Genomic DNA, 18,982 nt, shown 5'->3' on the forward strand with positions numbered 1-18,982 from the left:
GTGAAAAAAACTCAACCCGTGCCACCCTGGCTAAGTTCTGTCTCGATTCGGATGTTTGTGTGTTCCGGTGAAAAAAAAACTAAACCCGTGCCACCCTGGCTAAGTTCTGTCTCGATTCGGATGTTTGTGTGTTCCATTAAAAAACACTAACTCAACCCGTGCCACCCTGGCTCCGTTCTGGCTCGATTCAGATGTTTGTGTGTTCCGGTGAAATAAAACTTAACTCAACCCGTGCCACTACTGGCTCCGTGCTGGCTAGGCTTGGGCTCGGATATGTTTGGGCCAGTGGAAAAAAACAACTTCAACCCGTGCCACCTTGGCTCCGTTCTGTCTCGATTCGGATGTTTGTGTGTTCCAGTGAAATAAAACTTAACTCAACCCGTGCCACTACTGGCTCCGTGCTGACTAGGCTTGGGCTCGGATATGTTTGGGCCAGTGGAAAAAAAAGAAAAAAACTTCAACCCGTGCCGCTACTGGCCCCGTGCTGGCTCGGCTCGGCTACACGTGTGTGTGTGTGTGCCAGTGGAAAAAAAAATTAATTGGCCTTGCCTAGGCCTTGATCGTAGTTATAAATTATAAATGATTACTTAGGGCTAAGAGTGAAGGCTTTAGCGGGGAGGGGGTTAATTAGCATAACACCACGTTAATTCTACGATAACGATATGCTAATGTTGTTTCGGTAATGTTATGCTAATTGTATGCTAATGTTATGCAAGTGTTATGTTAATTCGACGCTGAGGTATTCATGTTCACGGGAGTTGTTTAATTTATGCGGTGATTAATATTCATGACGGGGGAAGTGGGGCGGGGGGCGTGACGTCATTCATATGTTTCACCCCTCCCCCCTCCTTGGAAGCTACATCACTAAGTAGGTGGGATGGTGACGTCATTCATCTGTTTCACTCCCCTCCCAATGGGGGCACGTCACTAAGCAGGTGGAATGGTTGACGTCATTCATCTGTTTCATCCCCCCTTGGGGGCTACGTCACTAAGAAGGTGGGGGGTGACGTCATTCATCTGTTTCACCCCCCCCCTTTTGGCTACATCACTAAGAGGGCGGGGAGGGTGACGTCAATAATTTTTCACTCTTAAGAAGGTGGGGGGTGACGTCATTCGTCTGTTTCCCCCTCCCCATGGGGGCTACGTCACTAAGAAGGAGGGGAGGGTGACGGCATTCATCTGTTACACCCCCCGTCGAGGGCTACGTCACTAAGAAGGCGGGGAGGGTGACGTCATTTGTCTGTTTCACCCGCCCTTGGGGGCTACATCACTAAGGAGGCGGGGAGAGTGACGTCATTAATCTGTTTCACTCTAAGAAGGTGGGGGGTGATGTCATTCGTCTGTTTCCCCCTCCCCATGGGGGCACGTCACTAAGAAGGCGGGGCGGGTGACGTCATTCGTCTGTTTCACCCCCCCTTGAGGGCCACGTCACTAAGAGGTGGGAGGGTGACGTCATTCATCTGTTTCACCCCCCCTTGAGGTCTACGTCACTAAGTAGGCGGGGAGGGTGACGTCATTCATCTGTTACACCCTCCTCGAGGGCTACGTCATTAAGAAGGCGGCGAGGGTGACGTCATTTGTCTGTTTCACCCCCCCTTGGGGGCTACATCACTAAGGTGGGGGGGGTGACGTCATTCATCTGTTTCACCCCCCCTTGGGGGCCACGTCACTAAGAAAGGCAGGGAGGGTGACGTCATTCATCTGTTTCACCCCCCCTTGAGGGCTACCTCACTAAGGAGGTGGGAGGGTGACGTCATTCATCTGTTTCACCCCCACTTGAGGGCTACGTCACTCAGAAGGCGGGGAGGAAGACGTCATTCGTCTGTTTTCCCCTCCCAATGGGGGCAACGTCACTCAGAAGGTGGGAGGGTGACGTCATTCGTCCGTTTCACCCCCCCTTGGGGGCTACGTTTCTAAGGAGGTAGGGAGGGTGACGTCATTCATCTGTTTCACCCCCCTTGAGGGCTACGTCACTAAGAAGGCGGGGTGGGTGACGTCATTCGTCTGTTTCACCCCCCCCTCCGTGGGGCTACGTCACTAAGATGGCGGGGAGGGGGATGGGCTTATGGTGGAGATGGTGATGATGGTGGTGATGGTGATGTTAAAAATGTAATAAAAATTGGTGGCGCGTGTAACGAGTGGAGATTAACGTTGAGTCTGCGTGGTCTTTAATTATAATAGATGGTGGTAGTGGTGGTGATGGTGGTAGTGGTGGTGGTAGTGGTGATGGTGGTGGTGGTGGTAGTGGTGGTGATGGTGGTAGTGGTGGTGGTAGTGATGATGGTGGTGGTAGTGGTGGTGATGGTGGTAGTGGTGGAGGTGGTGGTAGTGGTGGTGATGGTGGTAGTGGTGGTGGTAGTGGTGATGGTGGTGGTAGTGGTGGTGGTAGTGGTGGAGGTGGTGGTAGTGGTGGTGGTAGTGGTGGAGGTGGTGGTAGTGGTGATGGTGGTGGTAGTGGTGATGACGGTGGTAGTGGTGGTGATGGTGGTGGTGATGGTGGTGGTAGTGGTGGTGATGGTGGTGGTGGTAGTGGTGGTGGTGGTAGTGGTGGATGTGGTGGTAGTGGTGATGGTGGTGGTAGTGGTGGAGGTGGTGGTAGTGGTGATGGTGGTGGTAGTGGTGGTAGTGGTGGTGATAGTGGTGATGGTGGTGGTGGTAGTGGTGGTGATAGTGGTGATGGTGCTGCTGGTGGTGGTAGTGGTGGTAATGGTAGTGGTGGTAGTGGTGGTAATGGTAGTGATGGTGGTGATGGTGGTGGTGGTGATGCTGGTGATGGTGCTGCTGGTGGTAGTGATGGTGATGATGGTGATGGTAGTGGTGGTGATGGTGGTGGTAGTGGTGGTGATGGTGGTGGTGATGGTGGTAATGGTGGTGGTGATGTTCCGCACGAAGCTGTAAGCCCCAGGCTACTTTGGGCTCGCCTTCCCATCAACCGGAGGCGAGGAGTGGTGGTCGTGGTTACTTATGCCCCCACCGAAGACGAACATCCGTGGAGGGATGCAGGCAAAGCCGATGAGTCAGATGCCTTCTATGACCTCCTGTCGCAGGTGCTGGCTAAAGTGGCCCCTCGGGATAGAGTCATCATGTTGGGTGACTTCAATGCCCGAGTTGGTCATGATACTGGCACCTGGTCTGGAGTGATTGGAGGGCATGGGCCAGATCAGCTAAATAACAACAGCAGGAGGCTGCTAGTTTTTTTATGCAGCCCATGGGCTAATTACCAACACACTGTTCCGGCATCGGCGCATCCACACAACATCATGGATGCATGCCGGGTCCAAGCAAGAACATCTGCTGGACTACATAGTGACGGACCAGCGGATGCGAGCCCATGTCCTTGACACCAGGACCTACCGTGGAGCTGATCTACCCTCTGACCATCGACTAGTCATCTGTAAGATGCGCCTGCCATTCTTCCACTCCGGTGGTGGGTGTACACCCAGGTCCACATTCCAACCTAAAGTGCCCTGGTCTCAGCTGATGAAAGTTTCAAGTGAGAATTTCATCATCGCTTGCGGCTGGGGTTGGCATCGTCCCCCACTCCTCCTGATGTCCAGGGTAAATGGGCGAGGTTTAGGACTGTGACTCATGCAGCTGCAGTGGCTGCTTTGGGTACGCGGTCCAGACCTCCCCAGAGACCCTGGCTGACAGAGGAGGTGTTCAGGATGGCTGAGAAAAAGCGACAGGCCCACTGTCATCTGCTACAGAATCCCACGTCAGAGAATGAGGAGGCTTACCGCAGCCTTCGCTCGGAGGTTCGGAGCTGCAGGGATGGGTGGTGGTCGCGGGTTGCTGAGGAGATGGAGTCTGCCTCAGTGGCCCGCGATCACAAATCTCAATTTAACTCCATTAAATAAGTAACCTGCAGTGCCACACCTATTACCATCATTAGGGGAAAAAATGGTGTTCCAATCTCCGACCCCCAGGAACAGGTTTGCAGATTTGCTGAGCATTTCTGTGAGGTCCTGGGGGAGGGGAAACCCCTCAGCCAGGAAAACATCATGGGACAAAGTGGGGAATACCCTGCGAGGCTGCGGTGCCTCAAATATTGGAAGAAGTCGCCCCCTGTGAGTGACTGGCTGAGGTACCATCTGTTGAGGAAGTATTGAAGGCGATCCGGAGTCTGAGACCAGGAAAGGCAGCGGGCAGAGATGATCACCCAAGCGAAATGCTGAGGGAGGGTGGCGTTTGTGCACAGACTGCCCTATTTGACATCATAACAACAGTCTGGACCACTGGACGGGTTCCGCAGGATTGGAATGATGCCCTGGTGGTCCCCCTCTTTAAGAAGGGGGACCGCACAGAGTGTAACAACTACAGGGGCATCTCACTCCTCAGTGTGCCGGGAAAGGTTCTGGCAAGGATTATTCAACATCGCCTTGCCAGGCACGTTGAGGAGAGGCTTGCGGAGCCCCAATGCGGTTTCAGGAAAGGGCGGTCCTGCACAGATGCCATATTTTCTGTCTGTCTGCTACAGCGGAGGTGTAGGGAATTCCAACAAGACCTACATCTCTGCTTTAGTGACCTGGTCAAGGCCTATGATACCATCAGTAGGCCTGGGCTCTGAGTTGTTCTTCGTGCTTTTGGAGTCCCTGACCCCCTGCTCACGATCATTAAGGACCTTCATGAATGTGAGCGGGCCCGGGTAAAACTACGTAGCCAGGAGTCAGAGCCATTCCCTGTACACCTTGGGGTGCGACAGGGATGTCCTCTGGCTCCCACATTATTTAACATCTATTTTGACCACGTAGTTCGTGAAGCCTTCCATAGCTGTACCGGGGGAATCTCCATTTGGTACAGATATAATGGAAGGCTGATCGATACCCAGGTGCGTTCAAGGGATGGCTCCCTATTGCTCAACCACGTTATGTATGCTGATGATTTGGTAATAGCTGCTCATTCAGAGGAGGAGTTGGAGACGCTGCTGCTGAGACTGGAGCGTGCCACTAGGAGATGGGGCCTTACCATCAGCCCCACCAAAACTAAGCACCTGCCTGGGTATTTTGTACCATCGGACACTCCACCCCCACAACTCCCAATCGGTGATGGGGCAGTTGTGGAGAGAGTGGAGAGTTTCCCATACCTGGGCAGTGTGCTTATGACCGGCTCCAGTTTAACAGCAGAGGTCTCACTCCGAATCAGTCGAGCGGCAATATCTTTTCATCGGTTGCGTAACGCTGTGTGGAAGCTACCTGGTCTGTCGCTCCACACTAAGCTTCAGGTCTTCTGGGCCACGGTCATTCCCTCCCTTCTCTACGCTTGCGAAACGTGGACTCCCTTAATGGAACATCTTCGCCGGTGAGAAACATTTAGGCTGTCCTGCCTATGATCCAACCTGGGTTTAACCAGGCTGAATTGTGTGAGGAGCTCACAAATCCATGAAAGATCTGGGCAAGGTCTCATTGGTGAGCTCCTCCGACAGGCAAGGCTGCGATGGCTGGGTCATGTAGCCCGCATGCCCAGCCACCGCATGCCGAAACAGCTTTTGTTCGGCCGGATTGAGGGGGCTAAACGGGCGCGGCACGGGCTAGAGAAGAGATGGAGTGATGTGGTACAGGAGGACGTGGAGCTGAGTGGACTTGCCGATGACCGGTACCAGCGGTGTCAAGATCGGCCTCTGTGGAGGAGGCTCGTGAAGGACGCTGCTACTGGGCAGTTGGAGGCAGTCGCCCTCCAACAACAACGGACGGCGGAGGAGCGACGCTCACAACGAGCGGAGCGCCGGGTGGCTAAAGCGCAGCAGGTTGGCACAGTAGGGGGCACAGGTGGTGCATCAGCCAGTCATCTCAGTCATCTCAGTCAGTCGACCCGTGGCACCTGCTGGGTCTGCCCCGTGACCTCCTGCCAGCGGGCGTTCGACACTTCACGTGGCCTCAAGGTGCACATAGCCTGGCACAAGCGTCGTGGTGACGTTGGTTGTTGTTGTTGACGTTCGCTCCCACAGAGTTCCGTGTTAACCACTAAAGTTCCGGATTCGAAAGATTTTCCAGTTCTTGGTCAATGAACACAAAGACAAAGGTCCCCCGTGTAGCCTCTAACAGGGCTGTAGGGTCAAGTGCTGTTAGTAGCGAGTAGCAGCACCTACCACATACAGACAAAGGTTCCCCAGGTAGCCTCAGACAGACTTTAGGGGCAAGTGCTGTTAGTAGCAAGTAGCAGCACCTACACACACACAGACAAAGATCCCCCGTGTAGCCTCTAACACGGTTGTAGGGGCAAGTGCTGTCAGTAGCGAGTAGCAGCACCTACACACACACAGACAAAGATCCCCCGTGTAGCCTCTAACAGGGCTGTAGGGGCAAGTGCTGTTAGTAGCGAGTAGCAGCACCTACACACACAAACACACACACACACAAAGCTCCCCCGTGTAGCCTCTAACAGCGGCTGTAGGGGCAAGTGCTGTGTCAGTAGCGTAGCCACGGCCGCGTGTGCCAGGCTAGGTGCACGTTGAGGCCACGCTCAGCGTCGAACGCCCGCCGGCAGGAGGTCACGTGCTAGACCCAGCAGGTGCCCTACGTGTCGACTGACTGAGACGAATGGCCGATGGACCACAATACCTGTGCCCCCACCCCCCACCGCCACCACCCACCACCACCACCACGTCAACTTTTGCTGCGCTTTAGCCGGCCCGCTCGTTGTTGTGAGCTCGGCGTGGCAGTTGGCCGGGCCTCGGTCGACGGGATCCGCTTCGTCATTTCGTTTCACTTCCCTCAGCAGCAGATCGCCAATTCAGCAAAAAATAAAGTCACTCACAGTGGGCGTGACGAGTTCCCCTCTGGTATTTGAGGTTTCGCAGGCCGCTGGGCAAACTTCCGCTGATATCTGAGGCATCGCAGTCCCCTAGCTAGCAGGGTCAACTCCACCTTGATACTCACTCACTCACAGGGGGTGACTACTTCCTCTGATATCTGAGGCACCACAGCCTCCTAGCTAGCAGGGTCAACTCCACCTTGATACTCACTCACTCACAGGGGGTGACTACTTCCTCTGATATCTGAGGCACCGCAGTCCCATAGCTAGCAGGGTCAACTCCACCTTGATACTCACTCACTCACAGGGGGTGACTACTTCCTCTGATATCTGAGGCACCACAGCCTCCTAGCTAGCAGGGTCAACTCCACCTTGATACTCACTCACAGGGGGTGACTACTTCCTCTGATATCTGAGGCACCACAGCTCCCTAGCTAGCAGGGTCAACTCCACCTTGATAGTCACTCACTCACTCACAGGGGGTGACTACTTCCTCTGATATCTGAGGCACCACAGCCTCCTAGCTAGCAGGGTCAACTCCACCTTGATACTCACTCACTCACAGGGGGTGACTACTTCCTCTGATATCTGAGGCACCACAGCCTCCTAGCTAGCAGGGTCAACTCCACCTTGATAGTCACTCACTCACAGGGGGTGACTACTTCCTCTGATATCTGAGGCACCACGGCCCCCTAGCTAGCAGGGTCAACTCCACCTTGATACTCACTCACTCACTCACAGGGGGTGACTACTTCCTCTGATATCTGAGGCACCACAGCCCCCTAGCTAGCAGGGTCAACTCCACCTTGATAGTCACTCACTCACAGGGGGTGACTACTTCCGCTGATATCTGAGGCACCACAGCTCCCTAGCTAGCAGGGTCAACTCCACCTTGACACTTATACACACACTCATCACAACAACAACCGCCATTCGCTACTAAGTGGTGGTGACGTCACCACAGCGCTTGTGCCAGGCTATGTGCACGCCTCATCACAGACACAGACAAAGGTCCCCCGTGTAGCCTCTAACAGTGGCTGCAGGGGCAAGTGCTGTTGGTAGCGAGTAGCAGCACCTAAACACAGACACAGACAAAGCTCCCCCAGGTAGCCTCTAATAGTGGCTGTAGGGGCAAGTGCTGTTAGTAGCGAGTAGCAGCACCTACACACAGACACTTACACACACACACACAGACAAAGCTCCCCCGTGTAGCCTCTAGCAGGGCTGTAGGGGCAAGTGCTGTGTTAGTAGCGTGTAACATCACCTACACACAGACACAGACAAAGGTCCCCCGTGTAGCCTCTAACAGGGCTGTAGTGGCAAGTGCTGTGTTAGTAGCGAGTAGCAGCACCTACCCACACACAGACAAAGATCCCCCGTGTAGCCTCTAACAGGGCTGTAGGGGCAAGTGCTGTGTTAGTAGCGAGTAGCAGCACCTACACAGACACACACAGACAAAGCTCCCCCGTCTAGCTTCTAACAGTGGCTGTAGGGGCAAGTGCTGTGAGTAGCGAGTAGCAGCACCTACACAGATACACACAGACAAAGCTCCCCCGCGTAGCCTCTAACAGAGTTGTAGTGGCAAGTGCTGTGTTAGTAGCGAGGAGCAGCACCTACACACAGACAAAGGTCCCCCGTGTAGCCTCTAACAGGGCTGTAGGGGCAAGTGCTGTCAGTAGCGAGTAGCAGCACCTACACACACAAACACAGAAAAAGCTACCCCGTGTAGCCTCTAACAGTGGCTCTAGGGGCAAGTGCTGTGTTAGTAGCGAGTAGCAGCACCTACACAGACACACACACAGACAAATCTACCCCGGTGGGCTTGCGATGTTGAACCCTGTGGGAGTCTCAGGCTCTCCACACGACAAACTCGGCTTCTCATTCGAGGCTGAGTCCACCTAGGGGTGGAATGCGAGGGGGTGAATTTGGGGTTAGAGGGGGTAAGGAGGGGAAGGGGGGGGGGGTAAGGGGGAAGAGGCACTTGGGGGTGATGGGGATGAGATGGACTTGCGGGGGTGTTGCGTGCGAAAAATTTCGCAGACGCAGCGGGCACTCAGAGGAAGACGAAATCGTCCGTGGGTGGGAGGCCTTGAATGAAAACAAAACGCGAATTCCGACCGTGGTCCTCCTGTGAGACTCTCAGTGATTGACACTGAACCCTGTGGGAGTCTCAGTGATTGACACTGAACCCTGTGGGAGTCTCAGTGATTGACACTGAACCCTGTGGGAGTCTCTCAGTGATTAACACTGAACATTGTGGGAGGCTCAGTGATTAACTCTGAACCCTGTGGGAGTCTCAGAGATTAACACTGAACCCTGTGGGAGTCTCAGTGATCAACACTGAACCCTGTGGGAGTCTCAGTGATTAACACTGAACCCTGTGGGAGTCTCAGTGATTAACACTGAACCCTGTGGGAGTCTCAGTGATTAACACTGAACCCTGTGGGAGTCTCAGTGATTAACACTGAACCCTGTGGGAGTCTCAGTGATTAACACTGAACCCTGTGGGAGCCTCAGTGATTAACACTGAACCCTGTGGGAGTCTCAGTGATTAACACTGAACCCTGTGGGAGCCTCAGTGATTAACACTGAACCCTGTGGGAGTCTCAGAGACTAACACTGAACCCTGTGGAAGTCTCAGTGATTAACACTGAACCCTGTGGGAGTCTCAGAGACTAACACTGAACCCTGTGTGGGAGCCTCAGTGATTAAAACTGAACCCTGTGGGAGTCTCAGAGACTAACACTGAACCCTGTGTGGGAGCCTCAGTGATTAACACTGAACCCTGTGGGAGTCTCAGAGACTAACACTGAACCCTGTGGAAGTCTCAGTGATTAACACTGAACCCTGTGGGAGTCTCAGTGATTGACACTGAACCCTGTGGGAGTCTCAGTGATTAACACTGAACCCTGTGGGAGTCTCAGTGATTAACACTGAACCCTGTGGGAGTCTCAGTGATTAACACTGAAGCCTCTGGGAGTCTTCAGTGATTAACACTGAACCCTGTGGGAGTCTCAGTGATTAACACTGAACCCTGTGGGAGTCTCAGTGACTAACACTGAACCCTGTGGGAGTCTCAGTGATTAACACTGAACCCTGTGGGAGTCTCAGAGATTAACACTGAACCCTGTGGGAGTCTCAGTGATTAACACTGAACCCTGTGGGAGTCTCAGTGATTAACACTGAACCCTGTGGGAGTCTCAGTGATTAACACTGAACCCTGTGGGAGTCTCAGTGACTAACACTGAACCATGTGGGAGTCTCAGTGATTGACACTGAACCCTGTGGGAGTCTAAGAGATTAACACTGAACCCTATGGGAGTCTCAGTGACTAACACTGAACCCTGTAGGAGTCTCAGTGATTGACACTGAACCCTGTGTGAGTCTCAGTGATCGACACTGAACCCTGTGGGAGTCTCAGTGATTGACACTGAACATTGTGGGAGGCTCAGTGATTAACTCTGAACCCTGTGGGAGTCTCAGTGATTAACACTGAACCCTGTGGGAGTCTCAGTGATCAACACTGAACCCTGTGGGAGTCTCAGTGATCAACACTGAACTCTGTGGGAGTCTCTCAGTGATTAACACTGAACCCTGTGGGAGTCTCACTGATTAACACTGAACCCTGTGGGAGTCTCAGTGATCAACACTGAACCCTGTGGGAGACTCAGTGATTAACACTGAACCCTGTGGGAGACTCTCAGTGATTAACACTGAACCTTGTGGGAGTCTCACTGATTAACACTGAACCATGTGGGAGTCTCAGTGATTAACACTGAACCCTATGGGAGTCTCAGTGATTAACCCTGAACCCTATGGGAGTCTCAGTGATTAACACTGAACCCTGTGGGAGTCTCAGAGATTAACACTGAACCCTATGGGAGTCTCAGTGATTAACACTGAACCCTATGGGAGTCTCAGTGATTAACACTGAACCCTGTGGGAGTCTCAGAGATTAACACTGAACCCTATGGGAGTCTCAGTGATTAACACTGAACCCTATGTGAGTCTCAGTGATTAACTCTGAACCCTGTGGGAGTCTCAGAGATTAACACTGAACCCTGTGGGAGTCTCAGTGATTAACACTGAACCCTGTGGGAGTCTAAGAGATGAACACTGAACCCTGTGGGAGTCTCAGTGATTAACACTGAACCCTGTGGGAGTCTCAGTGATCAACACTGAACCCTGTGGGAGTCTCAGTGATTAACACTGAACCCTGTGGGAGTCTCATTGATTAACACTGAACCCTGTGGGAGTCTAAGAGATTAACACTGAACCCTGTGGGAGTCTCAGTGATCGACACTGAACCCTGTGGGAGTCTCAGTGATTAACACTGAACCATGTGGGAGTCTCAGTGACCAACACTGAACCCTATGGGAGTCTCAGTGATTAACACTGAACCCTGTGGGAGTCTCAGTGATTAACACTGAACCCTGTGGGAGTCTCAGTGATTAACACTGAACCCTGTGGGAGTCTCAGTGATTAACACTGAACCCTGTGGGAGTCTCAGTGATTAACACTGAACCCTGTGGGAGTCTCAGTGATTAACACTGAACCCTTTGGGAGTCTCAGTGATTAACATTGAACCCTGTGGGAGTCTCAGTGATTAACACTGAACCCTATGGGAGTCTCAGTGATTAACACTGAACCCTGTGGGAGACTCTCAGTGATTAACACTGAACCCTGTGGGAGACTCTCAGTGACTAACACTGAACCCTGTGGGAGTCTCAGTGATTAACACTGAACCCTATGGGAGTCTCAGTGATTAACACCGAACCCTGTGGGAGTCTCATTGATTAACACTGAACCCTGTGGGAGTCTCAGAGACTAACACTGAACCCTGTGGGAGTCTCAGTGATTAACACTGAACCTATGGGAGTCTCAGTGATTAACACTGAACCCTGTGGGAGACTCTCAGTGATTAACACTGAACCCTGTGGGAGTCTCAGTGATTAACACTGAACCCTGTGGGAGTCTCTCAGTGACTAACACTGAACCCTGTGGGAGTCTCAGTGATTAACACTGAACCCTGTGGGAGTCTCAGTGATTAACACTGAACCCTGTGTGAGTCTCAGTGACTAACACTGAACCCTGTGGGAGTCTCAGTGATTAACACTGAACCCTGTGGGAGCCTTAGTCTGGCTCTGTGAGCCTCAGTGATTAACACTGAACCCTGTGGGAGTCTCAGTGATTAACACTGAACCCTGTGGGAGTCTCAGTGATTGACACTGAACCCTGTGTGAGTCTAAGAGATTAACACTGAACCCTGTGGGAGTCTCAGTGATTAACACTGAACCCTGTGGGAGTCTCAGTGATTAACACTGAACCCTGTGGGAGTCTCAGTGATTAACACCGAACCCTATGGGAGTCTCAGTGATTAACACTGAACCCTGTGGGAGTCTCATTGATTAACACTGAACCCTGTGGGAGTCTCAGAGACTAACACTGAACCCTGTGGGAGTCTCAGTGATTAACACTGAACCTATGGGAGTCTCAGTGATTAACACTGAACCCTGTGGGAGACTCTCAGTGATTAACACTGAACCCTGTGGGAGTCTCAGTGATTAACACTGAACCCTGTGGGAGTCTCTCAGTGACTAACACTGAACCCTGTGGGAGTCTCAGTGATTAACACTGAACCCTGTGGGAGTCTCAGTGATTAACACTGAACCCTGTGTGAGTCTCAGTGACTAACACTGAACCCTGTGGGAGTCTCAGTGATTAACACTGAACCCTGTGGGAGCCTTAGTCTGGCTCTGTGAGCCTCAGTGATTAACACTGAACCCTGTGGGAGTCTCAGTGATTAACACTGAACCCTGTGGGAGTCTCAGTGATTGACACTGAACCCTGTGTGAGTCTAAGAGATTAACACTGAACCCTGTGGGAGTCTCAGTGATTAACACTGAACCCTGTGGGAGTCTCAGTGATTAACACTGAACCCTGTGGGAGTCTCAGTGATTAACACTGAACCCTGTGGGAGTCTCAGTGATCGACACTGAACCCTGTGGGAGTCTAAGAGATTAACACTGAACCCTGTAGGAGTCTCAGTGATTAACACTGAACCATGTGGGAGTCTCAGTGATTAACACTGAACCCTGTGGGAGTCTCAGTGATTAACACTGAACCCTGTGGGAGTCTCAGTGATTAACACTGAACCCTGTGGGAGTCTCAGTGATTAACACTGAACCCTGTGGGAGTCTCAGTGATTAACACTGAACCCTGTGGGAGTCTCAGTGATTGACACTGAACCCTGTGGGAGTCTCAGTGATTAACACTGAACCCTGTGGGAGTCTCAGTGATTAACACTGAACCCTGTGGGAGTCTCAGTGATTAACACTGAACCCTGTGGGAGTCTCAGAGATTAACACTGAACCCTGTGGGAGTCTCAGTGATTAACACTGAACCCTGTGGGAGTCTCAGTGATTAACACTGAACCCTGTGGGAGTCTCAGTGATTAACACTGAACCCTGTGGGAGTCTCAGAGATTAACACTGAACCCTGTGGGAGTCTCAGAGATTAACACTGAACCCTGTGGGAGTCTCAGAGATTAACACTGAACCCTGTGGGAGTCTCAGAGATTAACACTGAACCCTGTGGGAGTCTCAGAGATTAACACTGAACCCTGTGGGAGTCTCAGTGATTAACACTGGACCCTGTGGGAGTCTCAGTGATTAACACTGAACCCTGTGGGAGTCTCAGAGATTAACACTGAACCCTGTGGGAGTCTCAGTGATTAACACTGAACCCTGTGGGAGTCTCAGTGATTAACACTGAACCCTGTGGGAGTCTCAGTGATTAACACTGAACCCTGTGGGAGTCTCAGTGATTAACACTGAACCCTGTGGGAGTCTCAGTGATTAACACTGAACCCTGTGGGAGACTCTCAGTGGTTAATACTGAACCCTGTGGGAGTCTCGGTGATTAACACTGAACCCTGTGGGAGTCTCGGTGATTAACACTGAACCCTGTGGGAGTCTCAGTGATTGACACTGAACCCTGTGGGAGTCTCAGTGATTGACACTGAACCCTGTGGGAGTCTCAGTGATTAACACTGAACCCTGTGGAAGTCTCAGTGATTAACATTGAACCCTGTGGGAGTCTCAGTGATTAACACTGAACCCTGTGGGAGTCTTCAGTGATTGACACTGAACCCTGTGGGAGTCTCAGTGATTAACACTGAACCCTGTGGGAGTCTCAGTGATTAACACTGAACCCTGTGGGAGTCTCAGTGGCTAACACTGAACCCTGTGGGAGTCTCAGTGGCTAACACTGAACCCTATGGGAGTCTCAGAGATTAACACTGAACCCTGTGGGAGTCTCAGTGGCTAACACTGAACCCTGTGGGAGTCTCAGTGATTAACACTGAACCCTGTGGGAGTCTCAGTGATTAACACTGAACCCTGTGGGACCTTCATCCATTACCCAGCGGCAGCGTAAACAACAACAACAGCAGCAGCGGCGGGGTGGGGTGGGAGGGTTAAAGCCCCGAGGCCGATGAGAAGTTCACTAAAGTCGTAGGGGCCATTATCGGTGAGTCAGCGGCGGGGAACGCGGGCACAGAGACAATGGGGAGGCGGTGTGGGGGGTGGGGGTGGGGGATGACGAGACCCCTCCCTCCTCCCCCCTCCCTCCCCCCTCCCCCCTCCCTCCCCCCTCCCTCCCCCCTCCCTCCCCCTCCCTCCCCCTCCCTTCCCCTCCCTTCCCCCTCCCTCCCCCCTCTCTCCCCCCTCCCTCCCCCTCCCTCCCCCCTCTCTCCCCCCTCCCTCCCCCCTCCCTCCCCCCTCCCTCCCCCTCCCTCCCCCTCCCTCCCCCCTCTCTCCCCCCTCCCTCCCCCTCCCTTCCCCTCCCTTCCCCCTCCCTCCCCCCTCTCTCCCCCCTCTCTCCCCCCTCCCTCCCCCCTCCCTCCCCCCTCCCCCCTCCCCCACCTCAATGGCCGTAGCGCTCAAAACGTCCGCAAAGAGGATTCCATTGGACAGCTCGGGCTGACGTCACGTGATCCCCCCGGGGGGGGGTGGGGGCGGGGAGTTAATGGGCGGGTCATTAGCCCCCCTCCAATTAGACCTGGCCCCCCACGTGTGGAGAGTGAGGGGGGGCATCAGCCCTCCACCAATTAGACCTGGCCCCCCACCCCACGTAATGGGGAGGGGGGCACCAGCCCCCCACAGCTGCTTCTCTCCCCAGTCAACAGAGGTGAACGTCGGGTGAACGTCGACCCAATGGTTTCGACTGCACAGGGAGCCAACGTTGCTGCAACGTTGGCTCCCTGTGCGGTTGAAACGTCGGGTGAACGTTTGCCCAACACTTCCCACTGTCCGACCAACGTTGGTCACGCCCCCTTCCCCTCCCAATGGCCCCCCGCCCCCTCTCACCGCTGGCCCCGCCCTCTTCCTCCTGACCCCGCCCCATCTCACCGCTGGCCCCGCCCTCTTCCTCCTGACCCCCCGCCCCCCTCCCAACGCAGAGCTCCTCCCTTCTCCCCACGACCCCGCCCCCTCTTCCTCCTGACCACGCCCCCTCTCACCGCTGGCCCCGCCCTCTTCCACCTGATCCCGCCCCCTCTCACCGCTGGCCCCGCCCTCTTACCCCTGGCCCAGCCCCCCTCCCACCGCAGGGCTCCTCCCTTTTCCCCACGACCCCGCCCTCTTCCACCTGACCCCGCCCCCTCTCACCGCTGGCGCCGCCCTCTTCCTCCTGACCACGCCCCCTCTCACCGCTGGCCCCGCCCTCTTCCTCCTGACCCCCCGCCCCCCTCCCAACGCAGAGCTCCTCCCTTCTCCCCACGACCCCGCCCCCTCTTCCTCCTGACCACGCCCCCTCTCACCGCTGGCCCCGCCCTCTTCCACCTGATCCCGCCCCATCTCACCGCTGGCCCCGCCCTCTTCCCCCTGGCCCAGCCCCCCTCCCACCGCAGGGCTCCTCCCTTTTCCCCACGACCCCGCCCTCTTCCACCTGACCCTGCCCCCTCTCACCACTGGCCCCGCCCTCTTCCTCCTGACCCCGCCCCCTCTCACCGCTGACCCCGCCCTCTTCCTCCTGACCCCCCCACCCCCTCCCACCGCAGGGCTCCTCCCTTTTCCCCACGACCCCGCCCTCTTCCCATCGCTGGCCCCTCCTTTTTCCTACTCTAACCCCGCCCCCTCTCACCGCTGGCCCATGCCCCACTTCATACTGACCCCGCCCCCTCCAACCGCAGGCCCCGCCCTCTTCCTCCTAACGCCGCCCCCTCCAACCGCAGGCCCCTCCTTCTTCCTTCCCTAACCCCGCCCCTTACCCACCGCTAGCCCAGCCCTCTTCCTCCTGACCCCGCCCCCCTCCAGGCCACAGGCTCCTCCCTTAGCCACTCCCCCTTTGATGTCTGAGCAGCAGCAGCATCAGCAGCAGCACCATCATCATCAGCATCATCATCAGCAGCAGCATCATCAGCAGCAGCATCATCATCAGCAGCAGCACCATCATCATCAGCATCATCATCAGCAGCAGCACCATCATCATCAGCATCATCATCAGCAGCAGCATCATCAGCAGCAGCATCATCATCAGCAGCAGCATCATCATCAGCAGCAGCATCATCATCAGCAGCAGCATCATCATCAGCAGCAGCATCATCATCATCAGTAATATCGGCGATATCAACAACAACATCATCATCAACTCAGGAGGATGAAGTTAGCGGTGATGAGATTCTCATTCCTCACTCTCAGCCTCATTGCAGGTGAGAGTCGCGTGTGTACACGTGGTGTGTGTACACGTGTGGTGTGTGTGTACACGTGTGGTGTGTGTGTACACGTGTGGTGTGTGTACACGTGTGGTGTGTGTGTGTACACGTGTGGTGGTGTGTGTGTACACGTAGTGTGTGTACACGTGTGGTGTGTGTGTACACGTGTGGTGGTGTGTGTACACGTGTGGTGTGTACACGTGTGGTGTGTGTACACGTGGTGTGTGTACACATGTGTGTGTACACGTGGTGTGTGTACACGTGTGGTGTGTGTGTACACGTGTGGTGTGTGTGTACACGTGTGTGTGTACACGTGTGGTGGTGTGTGTACACGTGTGGTGTGTACACGTGTGGTGGTGTGTGTACACGTGTGGTGTGTATACACGTGTGGTGGTGTGTGTGTACACGTGTGGTGGTGTGTGTACACGTGTGGTGTGTGTGTGTACACGTGTGGTGGTGTGTGTACACGTGTGGTGTGTACACGTGTGGTGTGTGTGTACACGTGTGGTGTGTGTACACGTGTGGTGGTGTGTGTACACGTGTGGTGTGTGTGTACACGTGTGGTGTGTACACGTGTGTGTACACGTGTGGTGGTGTGTGTACACGTGTGGTGTGTGTGTACACGTGTGGTGTGTACACGTGTGTGTACACGTGTGGTGGTGTGTGTACACGTGTGGTGGTGTGTGTACACGTGTGGTGTGTGTGTACACGTGTGGTGTGTGTACACGTGTGGTGTGTGTGTACACGTGTGGTGTGTACACGTGTGGTGGTGTGTGTACACGTGTGTGTGTACACGTGTGGTGTGTGTACACGTGTGGTGGTGTGTGTACACGTGGTGTGTGTACACATGTGGTGGTGTGTACACGTGTGGTGTGTGTGTACACGTGTGGTGTGTACACGTGTGGTGTGTGTGTACACGTGTGGTGTGTGTGTACACGTGTGGTGTGTACACATGTGTGTGTACACGTGTGGTGGTGTGTGTACACGTGTGGTGTGTGTGTGTACACGTGTGGTGGTGTGTGTACACGTGTGGTGTGTACACGTGTGGTGTGTGTGTACACGTGTGGTGGTGTGTGTACACGTGTGGTGTGTGTGTGTACACGTGTGGTGGTGTGTGTACACGTGTGGTGTGTACACGTGTGGTGTGTGTGTACACGTGTGGTGGTGTGTGTACACGTGTGGTGTGTGTGTGTACACGTGTGGTGGTGTGTGTACACGTGTGGTGTGTACACGTGTGGTGTGTGTGTACACGTGTGGTGGTGTGTGTACACGTGTGGTGTGTGTACACGTGTGGTGTGTACACGTGTGTGTACACGTGTGGTGGTGTGTGTACACGTGTGTGCGTGTGCACGTGTGGTGTGTACACGTGTGGTGTGTACACGTGTGGTGTGTATACACGTGTGATGTGTGTACACGTGTGGTGGTGTGTGTACACGTGTGGTGTGTACACGTGTGGTGGTGTGTGTACACATGTGGTGTGTACACGTGTGGTGGTGTGTGTACACGTGTGGTGTGTGCACACGTGTGGTGTGTACACGTGTGGTGGTGTGTACACGTGTGGTGGTGTGTGTACACGTGTGGTGGTGTGTGTACACGTGTGGTGTGTACACGTGTGGTGGTGTGTACACGTGCGGTGTGTGTACACGTGTGGTGTGTGTACACGTGTGGTGGTGTGTGTACACGTGTGGTGTGTGTACACGTGTGGTGGTGTGTGTACACGTGTGGTGTGTGTACACGTGTGGTGGTGTGTACACGTGTGTGTGTACACGTGTGGTGTGTGTGTACACGTGTGGTGGTGTGTGTACACGTGTGGTGTGTGTACACGTGTGGTGTGTGTACACGTGGTGTGTGTACACGTGTGGTGTGTACACGTGTGGTGTGTACACGTGATGTGTGTACACGTGTGGTGTGTGTGTACACGTGTGGTGGTGTGTGTACACGTGTGGTGTGTACACGTGTGGTGTGTGTACACGTGTGGTGTGTACACGTGTGGTGGTGTGTGTTCACGTGTGGTGTGTACACGTGTGGTGTGTGTACACGTGTGTGTGTACACGTGTGGTGGTGTGTGTACACGTGTGTGTGTGTACACACCACCACACGTGTGTGTGTACACGTGTGTGTGTGTACACGCGTGGTGTGTGTACACGTGTGGTGTGTACACGTGTGGTGTGTACACGTGATGTGTGTACACGTGTGGTGTGTGTGTACACGTGTGGTGGTGTGTGTACACGTGTGGTGGTGTGTGTACACGTGGTGTGTGTGTGTACACGTGTGTGTGTACACGTGTGGTGTGTGTACACGAGTGGTGGTGTGTGTACACGTGTGGTGGTGTGTACACGTGTGGTGTGTGTGTACACGTGTGGTGTGTGTACACGTGTGGTGGTGTGTGTACACGTGTGGTGTGTACACGTGTGGTGTGTGTACATGTGTGGTGTGTACACGTGTGGTGTGTGTACACGTGTGGTGTGTACACGTGTGGTGGTGTGTGTACACGTGTGGTGTGTACACGTGTGGTGT

At 54.2% G+C, this 18,982-nt stretch overlaps 1 protein-coding gene across 1 annotated transcript in view; it reads left to right on the top strand.

Moving 5' to 3' along the window:
* The first annotated feature begins 16,095 nt into the window (after positions 1-16,095).
* The window catches only part of LOC142907870 (integrin alpha-L-like), a 62,296-nt gene continuing 59,409 nt past the window's right edge, over positions 16,096-18,982 (top strand). The window contains exon 1 of the mRNA XM_076057762.1: positions 16,096-16,462. Within this exon, the coding sequence (XP_075913877.1) occupies positions 16,411-16,462 (52 nt within the window). The 5' untranslated portion in view covers positions 16,096-16,410. The remainder of the gene's footprint in view (positions 16,463-18,982) is intronic.

The sequence above is a fragment of the Petromyzon marinus genome, chromosome 84 (assembly GCF_048934315.1).
Source record: "Petromyzon marinus isolate PM22_M1 ecotype Great Lakes invasive population chromosome 84, UKy_Petmar_22M1.pri1.0, whole genome shotgun sequence".
NCBI lineage: Eukaryota > Metazoa > Chordata > Hyperoartia > Petromyzontiformes > Petromyzontidae > Petromyzon > Petromyzon marinus.